The following is an 18,274-nucleotide window of genomic DNA, read 5'->3' on the forward strand; positions in this document are numbered from 1 at the left end:
CCTTAGCTCTTAGAAAAACCAACCTCAATATCGGGTGTTGAATATTTCTGAAGTTTGGCCGTAAGGAAAATATTTCTACAGCGTGATTGAAGAAAGTGTTCTCTTTTCTTGTCAGAAACTAATTTGGTGCAGCCACAACATGCTGAATACCCTAGAGGTACTTGAGGTGGGCTCTTGTTTGTGATACAGTCCGTCTCCAGGATGCCAGTGCTGGTATGTGACTAGTAGAGGCTGACCATATAGTGATACATGTTTCTGTGGTTCTTTGGAAGGGATGTAAATGCTGCAGTGGTGTTTCAGACTGTAAAGGCGTATGCCAGGTTTTGTAGGCTTACAGACTAAATAGACTTTCTGGCACTGCTGTGGGACTAGCTGCTGGAAAACTGTTCAGTGATAGATAGCATGTCACCAGACGTACATGCAGACATAGCCAGCTGCTGTGCACGGGGAAGGGTGGGCACATGGCGTCTTGAAGTGACCTCAGCGCAGGTTGTGAACAGGCAAAATTGATATGTAGAAACAAAGAAATGGAGAGAAGCCCGGAGCTCCAGAATGAGGCATATCTGCAGAAGACTGCAGGGACTTCAGACCTATTTGTCTGTAAATTACTTGTGGAGGAAAGGGAAGTCACATTTGGAGAATATTCAAGCCCACCACCGCACCCTCTTTGAGAGAAACCCATATGAGAAAGGAGAGAGGTCTGAGTCCAGTCCAGGTTTAATTTCCTGGTCCTGCTCCACAGGAAGAAATATCCCTTCCTTTTAACTCTTGAACAAACAACTGCATTGGCCACATCTAGTGAAGCGCCCCTTAGATCACATCCAGACAAACCTGGATTCCAGCATTTGCTCTTAGCCATGGGTGTTTCTGTACCTTGCGCTTGCCAACTAATACAGAGAAGGAGCAGTACCTGAGGTCTCCGCAGAAAGCACATCAGTTCCTCTGCCTCCTTGGCTTGGGGCTGGGTTGGGGACCATATCCTAATTCCCTGCACACAGGGAGCAGCTGTAACAGCACTTCGGAGCATGGCAGGGGTGCTTCGAATTCTCGCTCTCGAGTCTTGGCTGTGTCTTTCCAGCTTGTCACCTCTCCCTTCTTCAGTTTTGACGATAAGGGAAGAAGAAGGGCAGATGGCACAGCTGGAGAGGGGTGGTGGGAGCAAGCTGCTGTCCCAGGGCTGCAGTTCTTTCCCAGCCTTCTAGGAGAGTTGCTGTCTCCAGGTGCCACACAGCAAACCCAGCTTTTGCCAGCTGCACCCTGGAGGTCCTTTCCTAGTTAGACTTCTTTACATGTCAATTAAAAGGCAAGAGATCAAGTTATATTGTTAGCCTCAGTATGTTGTGATGATTCTCTCCAAGGCTAAGGATCACAAAGTTATTGTAGGGGAGGGTTTTGTTAAAGAATAAAAGCAAAGCCCCAAGGACAGTGTTGCAGGTCCAGCTTTTTGATCTAGTACAACACTTTGTTCAAGCATTGGATGGTTTCCTTATGTTGGAGAAGATAGAGGCTTCTGCTGCTTTTGTAAAGCTAGATCTCAAAATCCAGGGCAGAAGACAGCCTTAGCCCCTAGCCTGGCCCGTCAGGCTCTGGGACTGATAGGACGTTTGTAACCCCCCCCCACAGAGCAGGCAGAGCCACCCCGCTCCTTGGCACCACGGGCATGGGAGGGGGCAGGTGCCCCACAGCTCTGGTGCTGGGGTGCCGAGGGAGTCACCAAGGCACACGGAAGCGGCAGATGTGCCTGCCATCCAAATGACTCCTGTGGATGCTTAATAAAACCACAGCAATCAGAATTTTCTTATCCTTTTATTAGTTACAAATGATTTTTCTCTCCTTTCAAGGATTCCCACCACCTGTTCCAGTCAGCCGGTGAGGTTTCCTTTCAAAGCCCGTCTTGCTCTTAACAAGGGAGCAGGGAGGGCTGGGGTATTGCAGGAGCCTGGACCGCTGAGGCTTTGCCTCTGGAGAACCACAAGGGAAGAGCCGGAACAGGGAATGCTGTAGGGAGGTATTAAATGAGGCCCTTTTGTTTCTCTCCTTGTAGAGCATAAAAATGCCCAAGGCATGAATACTCTGTTCAGATTACTCTTGAACATTTAAATGTCTGTTCTGGTAATTTATGAAATGAAGGGGTGGGAAATGCCTTGCACAAGGAAGAAAGGGGAGACCTTTACCAGCATCCAGCGCTGGTGACGGGGGAGTTGTTCTGTGCTGCTCGGGAAGAGGGGGAGAAGGTGGATTTATCTTGTGGATGCAGGAAAGCTTTAGTCCCTGGAGATGCGGTGTGGCATCGGAGGGGCCAGCTTCTCCCTCTGTGCCTTTTTCTTCCATTCAGGATGGGCAATATCCGTGCTTCCTTCCCCCCACTCATGGTTGTCTTTGGTCTTAGAAGCAACTGGGATTTTTCAGAAGCGTGCAGCACCTAGCGTAAGGGGAACCTGGCTTTGCTCTTAACAAATCAATGGGAAGAAGTATAGTCATTCAGAGCAGCCACTGGGAGCCTCCGGCAGCCTGACAGCCCCGGGAGCGCAGGGTCTGCGGGAATGGCCCAGCTCCGAGCCAGCCTGCCTGCAAAACAAAGGGCTGAGGAGAAGGTTTCTTAAAAGCACAGGAACACCTACTGTCTGCAAGGGATTATTCCGTAATTTTCCTTGCTTTCTCTGTCTATATATGAAATAATGGGTGCTCTGTCCCTCCTGGCCTCATTTCTTTTTGGTGTGTGCGTGTGTGTCTGTGTGTGCATGTGTGTGCACGTGTGCGCGTGTGTGTGTGTCTGTGTGTGTCTGTGCATGCGTGCATGTGTGCGTGCGTGTGTAGTGTGATAGTCCTGTCTACTGCCCCGACATGGACCGGTGGTACTGTTTCCCAGCTTCTGGCAGCAAGCACCTTGCCTCTGTGTAACATGGAGAGGTGCCGTTACAATTTTGTTACACCCCCGAGAAAAGCAAAACGGACATGGCCATGGAAGTACGAAGGCAGGGCAGAGGGCCGAGGATGCTGTGTGGTGTTACATGCACTGCAGCCCAGCTGGACAGGTTTGCTCACAGTGTCCCACTCCTGCACCGCTCTGGCGTAAGGGTCCTTGGACCTCCAGCATCATCTGTGGTCCTTGTTACAGTCACATCGAAGAGCTGAACGGGGCTTGGCATTTCCCTTCTTGTTACAGCAGAAAATGGGTGGAAAGGCAAAATGCTAGATTTAGGATTAGTATCCCTACTTCAAGGCAAGGGAGGAGGAGGCTAAAATGGAGACATGTTAGAAACTGATGCCCCTTCTGTTTTGTCTGTAATTGTGGTTACGTATCTGTGTAGGTACCCCACTACTGATAGTGCGAAGTAAATACAGGTCAGTTCACTGTTAGCATGAGGAATCAGGAGAATGGTGTGGTATTTATTACTTTCAGATATTTGGGCTAGAGGCTTTCATGCTGTCAGAGCTGAGTCAAACTCTGAGCCAGTTTGCATGCAACATATGTGATAGATTTTGCAAATTAATATGTTAATGTGGGAGGAGATGGTTCCATGAAACTAACCGCTGGCAGTTTGGAGTGTTGTCCTCAAAAACAAAATCATATTGTGTCCTCAAAAACAAAACCAGTGGCACCAGGACTTGGATTCTACCCATTGAGAGATGAGGCATTTCATTAGTAATCGTTGGATTGATTAACCATTTGGGGTCCATCAGAACAAATGCATTTCTTAAAAGAAGGAGTCCCCTCTCTGCAGGGATCTGGTATTTAATCTCCAGGTAGTTTAATATGAGAAAAGCTGCCTGAAAGCATTGCTGAAAGGCTGAGCTGAGGACCTGCATCATCGTTGTCAGTTGTTTGTGAGCCTCTTTGGTGTGGAAGCTATAAATTACTTCTAACTGCTGAGATTTCCTATCAGTCACAAATACTTGCGATGTATGAGCCTTGCTTCATGTAGAGGGCAGCACTCCTCCAGCCTGTGGGAGCTGGAGTTGATGGGGAGCTGGTGGCTTTGGGTAGAGATGCAAAAGCTCGGTTCTGACTTTGGAGAGGACTGCTTGCCGGGAAATACAGATATAATGAGTGAAAGATGCCGTCTGCTGTGCTAATGTGGAGTGGAAACTCTCAAGAGCTAGCTTGGACCCCGCTTTTGTCTCCTAATGTGCAGGAATCTGGGATTACGGGAATTTGCCAAACCCAAGTTGCTGCTTAGCACTGGGCTTCTGCTTGTTTGTGTTTCTGCTGTTTGGAAAAACCATGACATGGAGATGACTTGAAGGAAAAACTTAGAGTGAATTCAATAGAATTGTTGGTACACATGGCAAACATGTGAAAACAAGAATATGAATTATGCAGCAATTACTGTCTTGGAAAAGTGTCTGCAGGCTAAGCCCGGATACTCGTCTCTTTCTTTCACCCAATACTGAAATAAAAATGTGCAGCAGTTTTGTATGAAACTATTTCTGTGATTATCCTTACAGGTATCTGAGTCTGTACTTGTTTGCTGCCTAGGATGGAGGTTAGTGCTGTGGCAGTGCCTGCCCAGCTCCAGCTCGGAGGGTAACGTGGGGGTTGTGAGAGTTGTGCCTCTGCCTGGGAAGTGGGAGAGGACAGAGCCGTGTGCTGCTGGGCTCCCAGCAAACTCCTGTCACCAGGAAAGCCAAATACATCAATTAGTAGGGCAATGAACGCTCTCCTGAATAACCGTCCCTCACTACGGTGATAGTCCTCATGGACATCAGAATTGCAAGTGTCTTCCGTGGCCTGGACAACCGGCAGCGGCAGACGCGGCTTCCACCCAGCAGCCTGGCAGAAATGGTTGTGCTTGTGCCAGACAGTTACTGCAGAGCCACTCCAGTGATGTGAGGGGACCACAAGGAGCCAGCGGGAAGAGGAGTGTAGAGCAAGCATTTGGGTTTACAGGTCTTGAGTTATTGTTTCAGGCTTTCTGCACGTTCAGGCTGGCATCGCAGCAGCCCATGCAGCCATGCACCATCCGGCACCCTCCAGACTTGTAAGATTACTTTCCACAGCCTTAAACCATAAACCCTCATGTAAGAAAACATTCAAGAGTACCTTTTCATTAGTAGGGGGTGCTTCCATTGCAACATACAATACAGTGTTAATCCGTTCGATCTTACTAGATGCCAGATCTTACGTTATCCTCAAGCATATCCAGCACCAATGTATTTCCAAAATTTCTACTGCCTATTGAAGAATTTGCACTTCATCAAAGCAGAGAACTGGAAGGAGCTTCACAGCTGCATTTCACACGCTCTGAGATCATGCTGAAGGAGTTTGCCTTCCACAGTGCAGTGTTCTATCCTTACTGTATACCAAGTCACTCTTCCCGTTTTGAAGGAAAAGCTGGTCATCCCTCACATTTTCCTTCTGGAGCATGCTGCAGAGCTTTCTGTTACATGCAGCTGCATTCTCAAAGTTTGTCTCCTGTCGAGCCAGATGAGAATGAAAAGATTTTTCTGAAGATGGTGATGCTACATCTTGCAATATGGGCGGAGCAGAAACACAGTTGCAATTTCTCAAGGAGTGAGAAGTTAGAAACAGAAGAAAAAAGCTCCTCTATTGTAAAACTTCATTATCAGTCGCTAATACATGTGAATGAACACCTCATGTGGAACACAGCCCAGTTTTCTTGATCTTTATGGTGGGTGTGTTTAAAGGAAGAGTGGACTTTTTCAATCTTAAAAAGCAAAAGGCCATCTGTGGCTTCCTGATGCTGTTTACAGACCTTTTTTGCCTGTGCTGTGCTTGTCAGTAGCTGTATTTATTCATTGCTCACTCTCTGAATTAAACCGTTGAGGCAGCTCCTGACATGCTTCTTCCAGCACATCCTTTTGGAGTGACTATTTGGTTGCCATAGGGACCAAATCCAAAGGGCACACACCATTCAAGTAAATGCTCCCTGATTAACAACTTGCAACTTGTCCCTTAAATATTCTAATTATCTATGATGCAACTTGAAATGCTGAATGTATTCAGTCTGATAATTTCAGTATCTCAATTTTTCTGAAGATGCTATTCCAGCAGCTCTAGAGCTGGATTTTGACCATGTAAATAGGAGTGAGGTGGAAGCTTGCAGGAAAAATCTTCCATTTTTTCTTCATCTTGACCCTAGATTATCAATAAAGTTAATGGGAAGAGAAGCTACCGTGTAACTGCCATCAAAATGGAGGCAATTTAGTGACAGCTGAACATGTTGGTTTAGAGTAGCAGTGTGTTGCTGCTAAATCTGAGGGATCTGCCTGGAAGATGCTCCCTTGTGCCTGGGCGTGCGGAGGGAGGGCCGTGGGAGGCTGCTGGTTAGAAAGCGCTGGCCCCACTCCACAAGCACTGAATCTCAAGCGTTGCTTTCCCAGATCATAAGCATATTAGTACTAATGTGGCAACAGTTACTGAAGTGTGAGGGCTGGACTTAACAAATAAATCAGGCAGGGTTTTGCTAATATGTGTATGGTCAGTCAACTTCTTTCAGTTCCTGTTTAGCAGAGACTAAGTAACCTTGCAGCAGAACTTTCCATTCTCACAGCTCCAGCCATAACATCAGGTATTGTTAGTCAAGTCACCGAGGTGGTTCTGTCTGCCGCCCTTTGATATCTTTCAATGCTGACTTTGCTCAGCCAGAAGAGCAGCGCTGGCTTTTCAAATACTGATTGTGCACAGGTACAGTAGATCTTTTTCTGCAGTCTTCTGACACCTAGCAGGGAGCACCGCAGTCTTAAATCCATTAGAAATTATTACTGTTGTCTTTGTTATCCCTGAAAATTTAAATGGCTGAGTTCAGCACAGAGCCTCCTAAACAAAGTACAGCGTGCTGAACCAGCGGGGCTGGTAGGCACAGAGCGTGCAGGGAGCAGGCAGGTGTGGTGGCTTAGCTTTGGCACAGCTCTACAGGTGAGGTCCCTTCTGTGGCACCCTCAGTCCTCTCTCTCCACCACAGCCACAAGTTCACTCTGCAGCCATGTTTGCTGCACGTCCCTCCCGCCTGCTCCTGTAGAAGACGTTCACAGGCTTCCTGGGCCACACAGCCAGCTTGATGCCACCGTATTTCCATGAGACAGGGTCTGCCTCTAGCAGAACCTGCGGTAGCCTTCAGCTGAACCACCGCTTGCTCTTGCTGACGTTAGCCGAAGTCTACGAGCGCTTCCTGCTTTGTGCCTGGCACTGCTGAGGCCAGGGCCATCACAGGTGGGTTTCAAGCAAAGCTGGATCCCATTGCCACTCTACATCGAAGCTTGGTGGTTTTCAATGGTGCCAGTGAGGGGCCTGATGGAGCGTGTGCAGCTTGGCCTTTGGCTTCTGCGGGAAGGGGATCCCACACGCTTGTTACCAGCAGTTCTCTGCGTGATTCTTTGTATCCTTATGTATAGACTCAGGAAGGGGTGAAGATGAAAAGGGTTCTTTCCCTTTTCAATTTTGGTTTATATAGGGTTCTCTCCTGCCCTGAAAAGCCAGCTTGAACGGATATGCATCTATGCAGGGGCTGAATTTGGGGGGGGGGGGGGGGGGGGGGGTAGGGCGGGATGTCTGTGTGTGTTAAAAGGTCTATTGTGTGCCTCTGTGTTTCCAATAAAGATGTTAGGAAAGCCAACCACCCACGAGCACAGAATTTGATGCCAGTGGTCATCTAGAGACAGAGATGAGCTCTCTTTCAGGAGATGTGTGTAGGACGTTGGGTTTTGAGCTGATGTAGTTCATGGGAGTAGCACGTACCACATTCCACGATCTGAGCTTTCTAACTCTAGTTGCCATCTCTGACCTTTGGGGAGGAAGACGACTGTTGCTTGGACTCTTTCTGTCCCTGCTGCAGTGGGGAATAGATAATCTCTCTCCCTTCCTCCTTTTTGTAAAAGCTACTTGCGTGTTTGGCAGTGGAAAGCCACAGTGTGGTCCCAGTCACACCACTGCCCCTCTACCTGCTTGTTTGCTTGCATTGCCTGGGTTGGTGTCATTTTTCCATGGGTATGCTGAGCTTTGGCCACGGCTGTTCCACACATCCCACAGAGAGCTGGCAAGGGGAAGGAGCAGTAATGTGACACCCATCGTAGAGAGGAGCCAGTGCCTGCAGGCTGCAGGGTATGGTATGAACTCATCCTGATTAGCTTCGTGGTGTGGGTCCATCACCACTTAACTGGCTGCCAATAGCTTCCCTAATGAAGGATGATGGATGGCGCTTTGGGGCCTGCTTGAAGGGGCCAGCCGATGGGAAGCAAGGATGCGTGCAGGAATACGGCTCTCACCTGGAAAGGACGTGGGAGCTGAGCTGCACGGCAGCACTCAGAGAGCCTGAGCACTGACGGTTCCTCTTTTCCTTGCATTAGGACAAGCATCAGTTGTCTTCCAAGGCAGAGATGGGAATTTCTGTGACCCTGCGTATGCTTGGCTGGTTAGGGTAATCATCTCCTGTTCCCAGCAGAGATGATCTGGTGTTTGAGAATGTTCTTTCTTGCCTTTTTCTGGTTTTGGTTAGCAAGTGAGCTTTCTCAGCCAGCCGCTGGCTTAGCTTCTCCAGGCTGGAAGGTCTTAAAGGTCATTCGCCCTCCTCCAAAACAGTCTCACTTTCTGATTTTACTTTAAACGATTCTTTGGGAGTTTGGAGTTCTCTGATGTCATTAAAAAAAAAAAAAATCAAAACCTTCATAAGACTCTGCAGATGAAACAAAATTGTTGTCTTAGCCCACACAGGGTATTATGCAGCCTGGCAGATCCCTTCCTTGTAGCAATAAGAAAAGGATTTGGCATTTAACCTCTTGAAATTAAACCAGAGTGTGAACTTCAATAGTTCAATCTTATCAGGGCTTTGCTAGAATAACAAATTGTGAAAAAATGTAATCATGTCTCCAATGTGACCTTGGCAGATCTGCCTCTGTGATGTGAGAGAGATTAGGTAACTCTAAGCAGATGTCTGTTTATTTTGAAAATAATAGTTATAATTTTTTTCCCCAGTTTGTTTGCACTGCCTGTGAAAAGATATGACAGAGAGAACTGTGGTTTGCATGGAGCTCTCTGTAACAAGCTGCTCTATTATGCCGAGCAGTAATTGCTCTTGGAGGTTTGAGTTATCGATCTATTGGTGGGGGTTCAATTTCAGTGTAAAGACCTGTGTTCATGATTTAATTGGAGTGATTAATAACTCCCTCACAGGCGAGATGGGAATCGATATGGATTTCAAACAGCAAAAGTAGTACATTTTCTCCTGTAATGTAGTAGTTGATGGTTTGTTATTTGCCCTTGTTTGACTAATTAAAATCATAAGATTCCTTGGTATATAGCAGTTTTGTCTGTTTAAAAGCTTACATCTGGAGCTGAGTATTTCTGCTTACTTACTTTCTGGTTGGGGGGTGTCTTTCTAATAGCTTATTTACCTCGTTGCTTGTCTGTCACTCAGATTAGGTGTACAATATGCCATTGCACATTAAAAAAAAAAACCAAAACCAAAACCACCAACAGAACAAGACGAGACAAACACACCTTTAGTAAGTAACTACAAAAGGCTTTAGTAACATTTTATGGCCGGGGTGGCTCCTGCGTCACTGGTTTTTAGGCACCCAGCATCTGCTCGGGAGCAAGGCTGAAGAGATTTAACCCTGCAGCGTTTGATCCACCATTACAGCCCTAGATTAAAAGCCTGTATGAAACTTTCAATCTCATTACAACGCCAGCATCCACAGTAAGTGCTTTAGCTGCAAATCCAGTTTCAGCTTTGCATTGAAATGTTGCCAGAAGCAGTGTTGCTAGGAAAATGCAGTGTGACTTACTTCAGGGGAGTTTGAATGGTGATCCTTCTTCTTTATGCTCTGGCCCCAATCCTTGTGTTTGGCACTCGTTTTCATTCAGCTCCTGCAGCTTTGGAGTGTCATCATGCACGCTTACAGCTAACATGCCTGGATAGAGCATGGAAAGCTCCCAAATCTCTAGGAATAAAACATCCCATTAAAGAACCATAAAGCAGCAAATCAGCATCCAGTCCATAGGTCTTAATGCTGTTGCTCTCGGGTTCTGGGAGAGGGGGTTGGATCTTCCTGTGCTGCAAGCTTTCACAACAAAGGCTTTAATCTACACAGTTGGTGAAGGAAAACATTTAGCGTAGTGGTTCTGAATTTTCTTTTTGATTTGCAGAGTCCAGTAAGCTTTCTAGTGGAAGTACAGATGCCTATATGGCAAATTAATCCCAATGACAATAGACCTTTTCAATTAACATTCACAGACATCTCAAGATATATATGTGAGCCACAGACTGAAAACACTCATCTGGATGGAAGCGTTCTAATTTGAAAGAAATGTGTCTTTAGGAAATCTCTCTTACTGGTTCTGGAAATACTGGAGTAAATGCAGTTTTGCCATGCTTGACCTTTCTGTTGGGTGAGAAACCATAACCATACTGGGAGTGTAAGGAACAGGGCTGGAGTGGTGGTGCAGATCGTTGGGTGGTCGGGGCGTCCCCAGCCTCGGCTGCATCCGTGTCACTGGGGGGGGGGGGGTGGCCAACGCATGGACAGAGCAGGCGCCGGGGAGTGCTGCGACATGGCCATGCAGGTGTGGGGGGAGAGAGGAGCTCTCTGCTCAGGTGTGCTCCTCACATGAGAATCGTGGGGCATGACAGCCCTTCGCTGTCAGGAGTCCCTGCCTTTGTGTTAAAAACGTGAGATGCTTCCCTTGTCATGACGTTATGAAAATGACTTGAAGATATTTTTTATCTTTTAAACTTGGGTGTTTCAGAAAGGAGGGGGGGGAGTGGGGAAAGACACCCTTGGAAGTTAATTCTGAAGACCAAGCTGACAGCTTTTTGCCACTGTTGCTTTCTTCTAGGTTGAAAGGCTGAAGGCTCGTTACAGCCCCAGCATACAGCAATCTAGCAGGTTAAATGACTTGGGCAACAGAGTTTATTAAAACTGGCAAGTGCTCGCTCCAGTTCTCTTCCTGATAGTCAGGGCTGTCTGGGAGAGTAATTGATAGTGGCAGCTGTTCGGAGGGTGTTTCAGATTGTGGCAAGACGATTTGACTTGACAGACAGCTCTGTACAAATTAACTGAGTGATAGGGGCCGGATCCGGAGCAAGTTGCGGAAGGAGCTTCCCGCAGCGGCCCCGCTCGGGGGAGCGAACAAAGACCCTCACTCTGCACACAGCATGCCCTCGGCCGGGTGCCCGCATCGGGGCTGGCATCGGTGGGCTGTCCTCCCTGGGAGCGCTGCAGCCGTTTGCGGGAAATCCACCAGAGCCTGTGATGTTCCAAGCAGCCCGTCCCGCAGGAGAACGTGTTTTTGACACAACCTAACGTGTGCAGTACACTGCTGTCAGGTTGGAAATTTGGCCTTTGCTTTAAGGCAACGTTAACAATGGTTCACATTACACACCATGGAGCCTTTCAGGCAATGTGTGACTCCCAAGTCTTTATTTCTTATCTTAAGCTGATTTTCATTAAAATAGGTGGAGGAACTTGGTGCCCCATATGTTGGGTGGCTTCTGTGCTGTAGCTTTGCTTGCCTTACCTTTGCAGACCAAGCTAATCATCTAATGTCTTAAACAGTGCTACCCTCCTAGAACGCAATGAAAAAGCCATCTATATAAGAGCAAAAAAACAGCTAGGGATAAAGAATTGGCACTTAAATATTGATTTTCACTTGTAAGCACTCTACCAGTGTCAGTGCTATCACTGCCGATGCAAAATGCTTTATTCTCTCTTGTGCTTATATTGTTGCATATCCACAATACATTATGCACCATTCTAAAAGCTCAATTAAAAAAAAAAAAAATTACTGAAGTTCACTGACTATGTTCCTTTAGTTATGTATTTGTTTTGACCTAGTGCTGTAAAATTTTGCTCTTCAGTACTCGTTCCCCGTGTTGATGGTTCAAAACTCGGCTCTGGGACTCATCAACCAACTCTGAAATACTCAGCTTCTTGCCACATACGTCCCTGTAATTCCTGTGGTGATGCTTTTGCAATGTTTCTTGCTGGAATTATAATAGGGAGCAGAGTTCATCCTAGCCAGCCTGGCCTGTGTCTGTTTTCAAGGATGTGTATAGGCTGGATAGATAGGCTGCAGATGGTGGTGGTTGTGTTTCTTGGGAAATTGCCATTGCTAAAGATGTCATTGATGGATGTAGGAGAGGAATTTCTTTCTCACATCACCCCATCACCCTTGCTGTTTGAATACAATGAGGGAGACTGCAGAAAGACGTCTGAATGACTCCACTTTTCTTTTTTTCAAGAGACAAAGGAAAGGCGTGCAAGCAAGATTAGATTATTTCCAATCACATTGTACGTGTGTTGACAGTCCCCTTTCAGCAGGAACCAGCAGCTTGCAAAGAGCAAGAGGCAGGGCTAGAACTGCTGTTGCCCTAAGTACTGTTTGTATAACACGGTAACTGCTTATTGGAGCTCTCAAAGCAGCCTTTACATGTTTAATCCCTTGCACTTGAGCTACTCTTAATCAGCTTGAAAGCAAATTCCTGTTACAGAAAGGTTTAATTTGTGTCTGGGACTTTCGGTATTGTATTTAGCCTGCAATGCTGTGTAGTTAAACACTGGTGAGCATGTCAGCCTGTGCAGCCATGGGAATGGGCAGTGCATGTTTATCCTAATAACAGATTTTGAATTCTCTGGGGTTGCATATTGGATCCATGCTGATGGTCTTTTAGGTTCAGGTAGCTCCTTCTGAAACACACTTCTTGCAGCAAATTCACCTGTAGTTGTTTTTGGGGTTTCCCTTAAGCTTTGACTCGTTTCTACAGGTTTACAGCAGCAGTAGCTAAAGCTCTGTGCTTTTTAAAGTTTTTAAAAGTTTGCATCTTTACCAGGTTAAATTGGAATGGGATGTAGCCCAAGACACAGGGACGTTAATATTTTGGAGCGCTCCAAATGGAAAACTAGCTGATCAAGGATGCAAGAATTACTAACCCCAGGTTGTTGTTATTTCTCTTGTTAGAGCAGTTTCAGCCCTTTCTTCCCCGTCTCTCGCACTCAATCATCATTCATCCCCGTGAGATCAAGACATGTTTCACTGTCGGTTCATTTAAGAAAACCTCTCAATGGAAGAAGTCCAAAGTGTTTGGTTAGAACATAAACAAAGTTGGCATGCTGAAAAGGGGTAGTGCTCTGCATGGTGGAGAATGGCAGATGTGATCCAGCCTTCCCATAGCATGGCTGAAACATGAATCATTGCAAATGTCAGATTTCCTGTGAAGGGACGAGCTGAACTGACATGCGTTCAGGTTTAATTAAGGTTGAATTATTGGAGCTGACTGTCAAGTCTTAGGCAAATTGACTCAGCCTGTTATCATTAAGCATGAAAATTACTCTAGGACTTGGTAAAAATAAACACATTTTTGCCTCTAGAACATTGTGGTATGGTCTGGTAGGTCTGTTCTTTTGTCAGGGCAGTTGTGCTCAGCTCCATGGGTCCATCTGCTCCGAAGGGCTAGAATAGGAGCTGAAGTACAGAAATTTATGAAAGGATCTCAGTCAAACGTGATCCAACTTGCAAAAAGGGAATATTTGTTTTCTTTCCTTGGGATATTTCTGTATGTGACCAGCAGTCAGCCTGGTCAGTTGGAAGGAACTTGGGTGCGCAGGAGTATAGTTCCCTTCAGTGGGGTATTCCAGCATCATACAGAGAAACTAGAGTGTGAGATCCTGATGAGAATGGGCAACATCTCTTGTCAAAATCATTAAAATGAACTTTCTGAGGGATTTCAGGGAAGGTAGCTCAGAGACTTCCATGTGAATGGAGAAGAAAGTCTTGAACTGGAGGCTTTTGTGATAGGTATCATAAGGACCTTGCTAAGTACCTAAGAAACCAGGTAATTATATCCTTCAAAGTCAATGTTTCTTTGGTTGCACAGAGAAGATGGCCTCAAAATTCACAGGTTTCTGGAGATCTCTGGAATATGGTTAACTAGTGACTGGGTATTGGAAACAGGCACTGAACAGGTAGAGGTAAGTGTTGGTAAGAAACAAACCCAGACCCATGTCTTTTCTTCAGTGTCAGAGCGCAAGTAAGTCACGGGGTGGCCCTCCGTGGAGTCAGATGAAGTGAAGGGTCTTAAGTCTTCGCTTAGGAGCGCCTTTTGTGTTTTCTGGAGTAGTGAGATGTATGGGTATATTTCCTTCGGGGCATCTGTTCTCCATTTTGTCCAAATCCATTTTACCAGAGACTTAAGTGAAACACCTAGGTGTGAGAAAAGTTTCTTTTTCAGAAAAGTTGACTTTCAAACATCAGGCAGGCCTCAGTGCCTGCAGTCGCTTCTTCCTGTCATTTTTCTCCATGGTTTTTCTTGCCTTTGTTCACACGGGTTCCCTTCCCTTCACCCATTGCGGCCCACCCTCAAGTCAGCCACGTGAAGCAGCTTCTCTCTCATCCTGTATGACAGCCATTAGAAAGGGAAACAGAAAAGTTGCCAGAACACCAGGATTCACCCACCGTCCTTCCCGTGTGGTGGCTGAGAAGGCTGGAGCGTTTTGCTGTCTCACATGCTTCTCCACACTTGCCCTTGAATTCACACCGTATCTTGCCCTTCTCAGGGCTTCTGCTTTTGCACAGCATGGCTACAAAGGGCAAGAAGATGCTCACAGTCATGCCTGTAGCTTTTCCAGGGCAGGGCGGGGAGGCATATGGATATTTTTATTGTTGTCAGGAGCAAAACACAAAAATATTTCAGTACTGCAACCTGGGAGATGCAAGTTAGCAACAGAAATCAGTCATGCGCCCCTAGTACTAATATGACCAGGCTGCCTGGTCAGTTTGGTCAGTAAGGGAGCATGAGCTTTTTGCTTTGAGAAAATTACAAATGAGAACTAATGCTGAAACTACAGGGAATCGATAGTTGTACATAAACCTGGTCAAGCAGCTGCTTTTAATGCAGGACTTTATTGATTTGTTTTGGATCTAATTGACTTTTTACTCAACTAACTTTTGTGGTGCCAGTGTGTTTTGAATACACACCATTAGTCTACATTGCCTATGATTACACAATGTGATGTTTAACTCTGTAGGAGGAGGCCTGTTGGATGGAAAGAGCTAATAGGCTCTCAGGAAACCTATGCTCAGGAATGAAACCCAATTGCTTTTAATGGGTACCTCCTGAAAAAAAGTGGGATCTGCCGCTGTGAATGCACTTCCTCCAATATTCACGGTATGGGGACCCCTGGCTTGACTAGTCAGTGACAATTTTTCCATTGTGAGTAACAAAATCTGAGGGTTATTTACAAACATAGGTGGTATTATAAAAAATAATGGTGCACAAGAGTGATGAGGATTTGATTGTAGAAATAAATTCTTTGTCACTCTAAACATTGAAACTAAGTCTAGTTACATCTCAAAACCAGGGTACCTGTGATGCATTAACTCATATTCAAAAAAGAAATTCACTGGAATAAGAATTAATAAGAATTATATTTGTTGTAGGGAGTAATTTAGGACCTCTAGACATTGTTTCAAACATGTAAAGATGTGTAAGATGCTGGAAAGTACAGGGTTGATCATACTTGCTGCCAGCCAAAGCACTGGTGTTTAGAAAGGCTTCTGTTCCTGTCATCTGTGGGTTTGAGGCCGCACGTCTTCAACTTCTTTTCATATTCTGAATTTATACGTATGTCGTGATGGATTGATTGATTGATGAAGGAAATGGTACAATGGTAAGAGTGCAAGCAGAGCCAGAAGCAGTGTGGGAAACTGCCTTGTATCTCCTGGAAGGAGATGCCAGCACCATGTGGGCATTTTCTGTACAGAGAGTGAGCTGGTGCGCTGCAGGCTCTGATTCATCACTGGCCTCTCATCCAGCGCCGGCATGGTGCTGCTCAAGCCATTGAAGCAGCAGCAGCGAGGACTCTGGCCTCGCATAGGCTGTGTTCACAAACGCCTGGTTAGAGCGTCTGGTGGCCAGAATTAGCTCGCGCTGTGTGTTGTGTGTTATTTCCACACCTCCTACATCAGGAACTGGCTCAGTCCTTTGATGAGATGGGAAAATTTCAAAGGTGGAATTTGTGCGTGAGGGTGTTGGGAACGTGTTAATGAGTGTAGGTAGCATCTCTTGCACGTCTGCAAGCTGGCTAAACACAAACAACCCCCAACACGTTTTGGTGGACGGTAAAAGCATGTGTTCTAAAAATCAGTTGGAAGCGCTGTGTGTGCATGTGAAATACAGGAAACAACGTTGGTTCTTGTAACCCGTGAACAGCTTTTCGTGTAATTGTGGGTACATGGGTCCCCTCAGTTGTCTTTGACCTTTTGGATACTGCTTGATCTGAAACACCTGCTCTTTCCTCTCTTTTTCCTTTCCAGTCTTTTAACCCTTTGGTCTGCTTTGTTTAGCTTAATATCATAGAAGGAGTAATTCTAAATGGAATTTTCACCATAGGTGCGTTTTGCAAGGTCACAGTGTTCCTGATCGTTTTCACTTGCTGTGCATACAGGTGTGTGCAATACTTGGGGTGAGCAGGACTACACTTGGGTGCTCACTGCACTTCTGACTGGATCTTTCCGGCCTTCTCTGTTCTGTTCTTCCACACAAGTGTGTGGCCATGGGACAGCAGCGTCAAGGCTTTGCTGCAGAACTGCCCCATCCTTTGCTACAGGAAGATCCCAGGTAGCCTCCTCCCCAGAAGCCAGGTGGGGTTATCATTAATGATTAGTGCTTGGGTCAGGGTGTGCTGTACCTGGAGTTGAGCCTAAACACAATGTAGATTGCCTTGAAAGAGCGTGGAGAAAATGATATGTCTTGATGATGAGGCTTGTGTTCATGAGTTCGTTATCAGCCTTAAAACTTACATTGAGCAGGAAATACTGTAGCAGTAACTTGAGACACGTTCATACTCCTACTGTACGTAACCTTGGGACTCTGTAGAAGTCATAAGGCCGTATGTTCTTTGTAGTACGTGTTCATTTAATGACAGCTAAGTCTCTTACACACGTGCTAACAAGTTCTGTAGACTGGCTGGTGAAGGACAGCGGAAGGACAAACACACGAACACACATCCATCGTGTAGCAGCAGTGCTCCCACGGTGCTCCCACGAGCTGAAACATGACTTGTGTTTTCTCAGGCATATGTTCTACCAAGAAGGGAAACAAATGCAGCCCTTTCAGTATGCACTTTGTTGTTTTTCTCGTTGCTCCATAAGGTCCCACCTTGAATGACAAGCCAGAAGCAAAAGCAGCCAATGTCCCAAAGGTGTCTGGGCTAGAGCGGAGCCGGGAACTGAGTACCGACGTGCCCTTCGCCCTGCCTATCCCCAGCCCCCAGCCAGTAGCTGCCGTTGTGACTTCTACTTCCTCAGCGCCCACGTCAAGTGCCAGAGCAAGCCCACTGTTGAAGAAGGAGCCAGTGATTTCAGCACCAGCACCACCAAGGCTCACGCCTCAGCCGCAGCCTCGGCCACAGTCACAACCTCAACCTCGGCCACAGTCGCAGCCTCAGTTAATACCTGAGCTTCGGACCCAGCCTCCGAGTCACATCCCTCCACCTCTCAATTACCAAGTGCATCACCAGGTGGCCCACAACGGACTCAATAATATCAGGTAGGGGAAAGGGATACTTGTGACATCTTGATGCTACTGCTGGGCTAAAGCTTGTTTCAAATGGGATGGAAATTGCTGGGAAGTGAGACAAGAGCACTCTTACTGTCTGTGTGAGATGCTCCGCATTTCAGGTCTTGGACTTCCTGTGCTGACTCCACAGGCTGGATTTTCCAGCAGTGGTGGACAACTGCAGTTGAAACTCGGTGATAAATGCTCCCTTTCTGGGACAAAGGCATGTGTAACTGTGGGGTAAAGTTCCTTTAGTTCCAGTTTCTAGTGGAGTTTGCACTGTCTTGTCTGAACCGGCTAGTTCTTGCCTTAGAAATTTAAGGTGGTTTGAGTTTGAGCAACTCCCTTGTTTCATATTCAGAAAGACTCTGAAGTAGGTTTGTTCGCAGTTATCACAGGTTTTTGTTTACCAGCATCAGAAGAGGGATATCTATATCAGAAAATGTTTGTCCCTTAGAATAGGGCTCCCGTGTAGGCTGAGAAATCTGCTTCACTCTGACATGTTCAGATCTAGCAGGAGGCTTATCTTCGGTGTTTAAATTGCCTCCATCCAGTAAGTGGGATGGGTGAAAACAGTGTGGATAAAATGTTTCTAGAGAAGAGTTTAGCCAGGCAACTGGAACCTGTATAGTCTTTTTGCTGAAGATGTATTTTTTTCTTTGTATAGAAACATGCCTTGCCTCCCAAACCAGAACTAGGCTAGTTTAAACAAGATGAGAAAACGGATTTAAAACACAGTATTTGGCTGCACAAGGGTCGAA

The 18,274-nt window shown here is 46.3% G+C and overlaps 1 protein-coding gene across 25 annotated transcripts in view; it reads left to right on the forward strand.

The window, feature by feature from the left end:
- Nucleotides 1-18,274, forward strand: part of FBRSL1 (fibrosin like 1) — a 548,206-nt gene that overhangs the window by 502,142 nt on the left and 27,790 nt on the right. For all 25 annotated transcript variants that reach the window (XM_055703473.1, XM_055703559.1, XM_055703564.1 and 22 more), the window contains one exon: nt 17,108-17,504. In XM_055703473.1, the coding sequence (XP_055559448.1) occupies nt 17,108-17,504 (397 nt within the window). The remainder of the gene's footprint in view (nt 1-17,107; nt 17,505-18,274) is intronic.

The sequence above is a fragment of the Falco cherrug genome, chromosome 1 (genome assembly GCF_023634085.1).
Source record: "Falco cherrug isolate bFalChe1 chromosome 1, bFalChe1.pri, whole genome shotgun sequence".
Classification (NCBI taxonomy): domain Eukaryota; kingdom Metazoa; phylum Chordata; class Aves; order Falconiformes; family Falconidae; genus Falco; species Falco cherrug.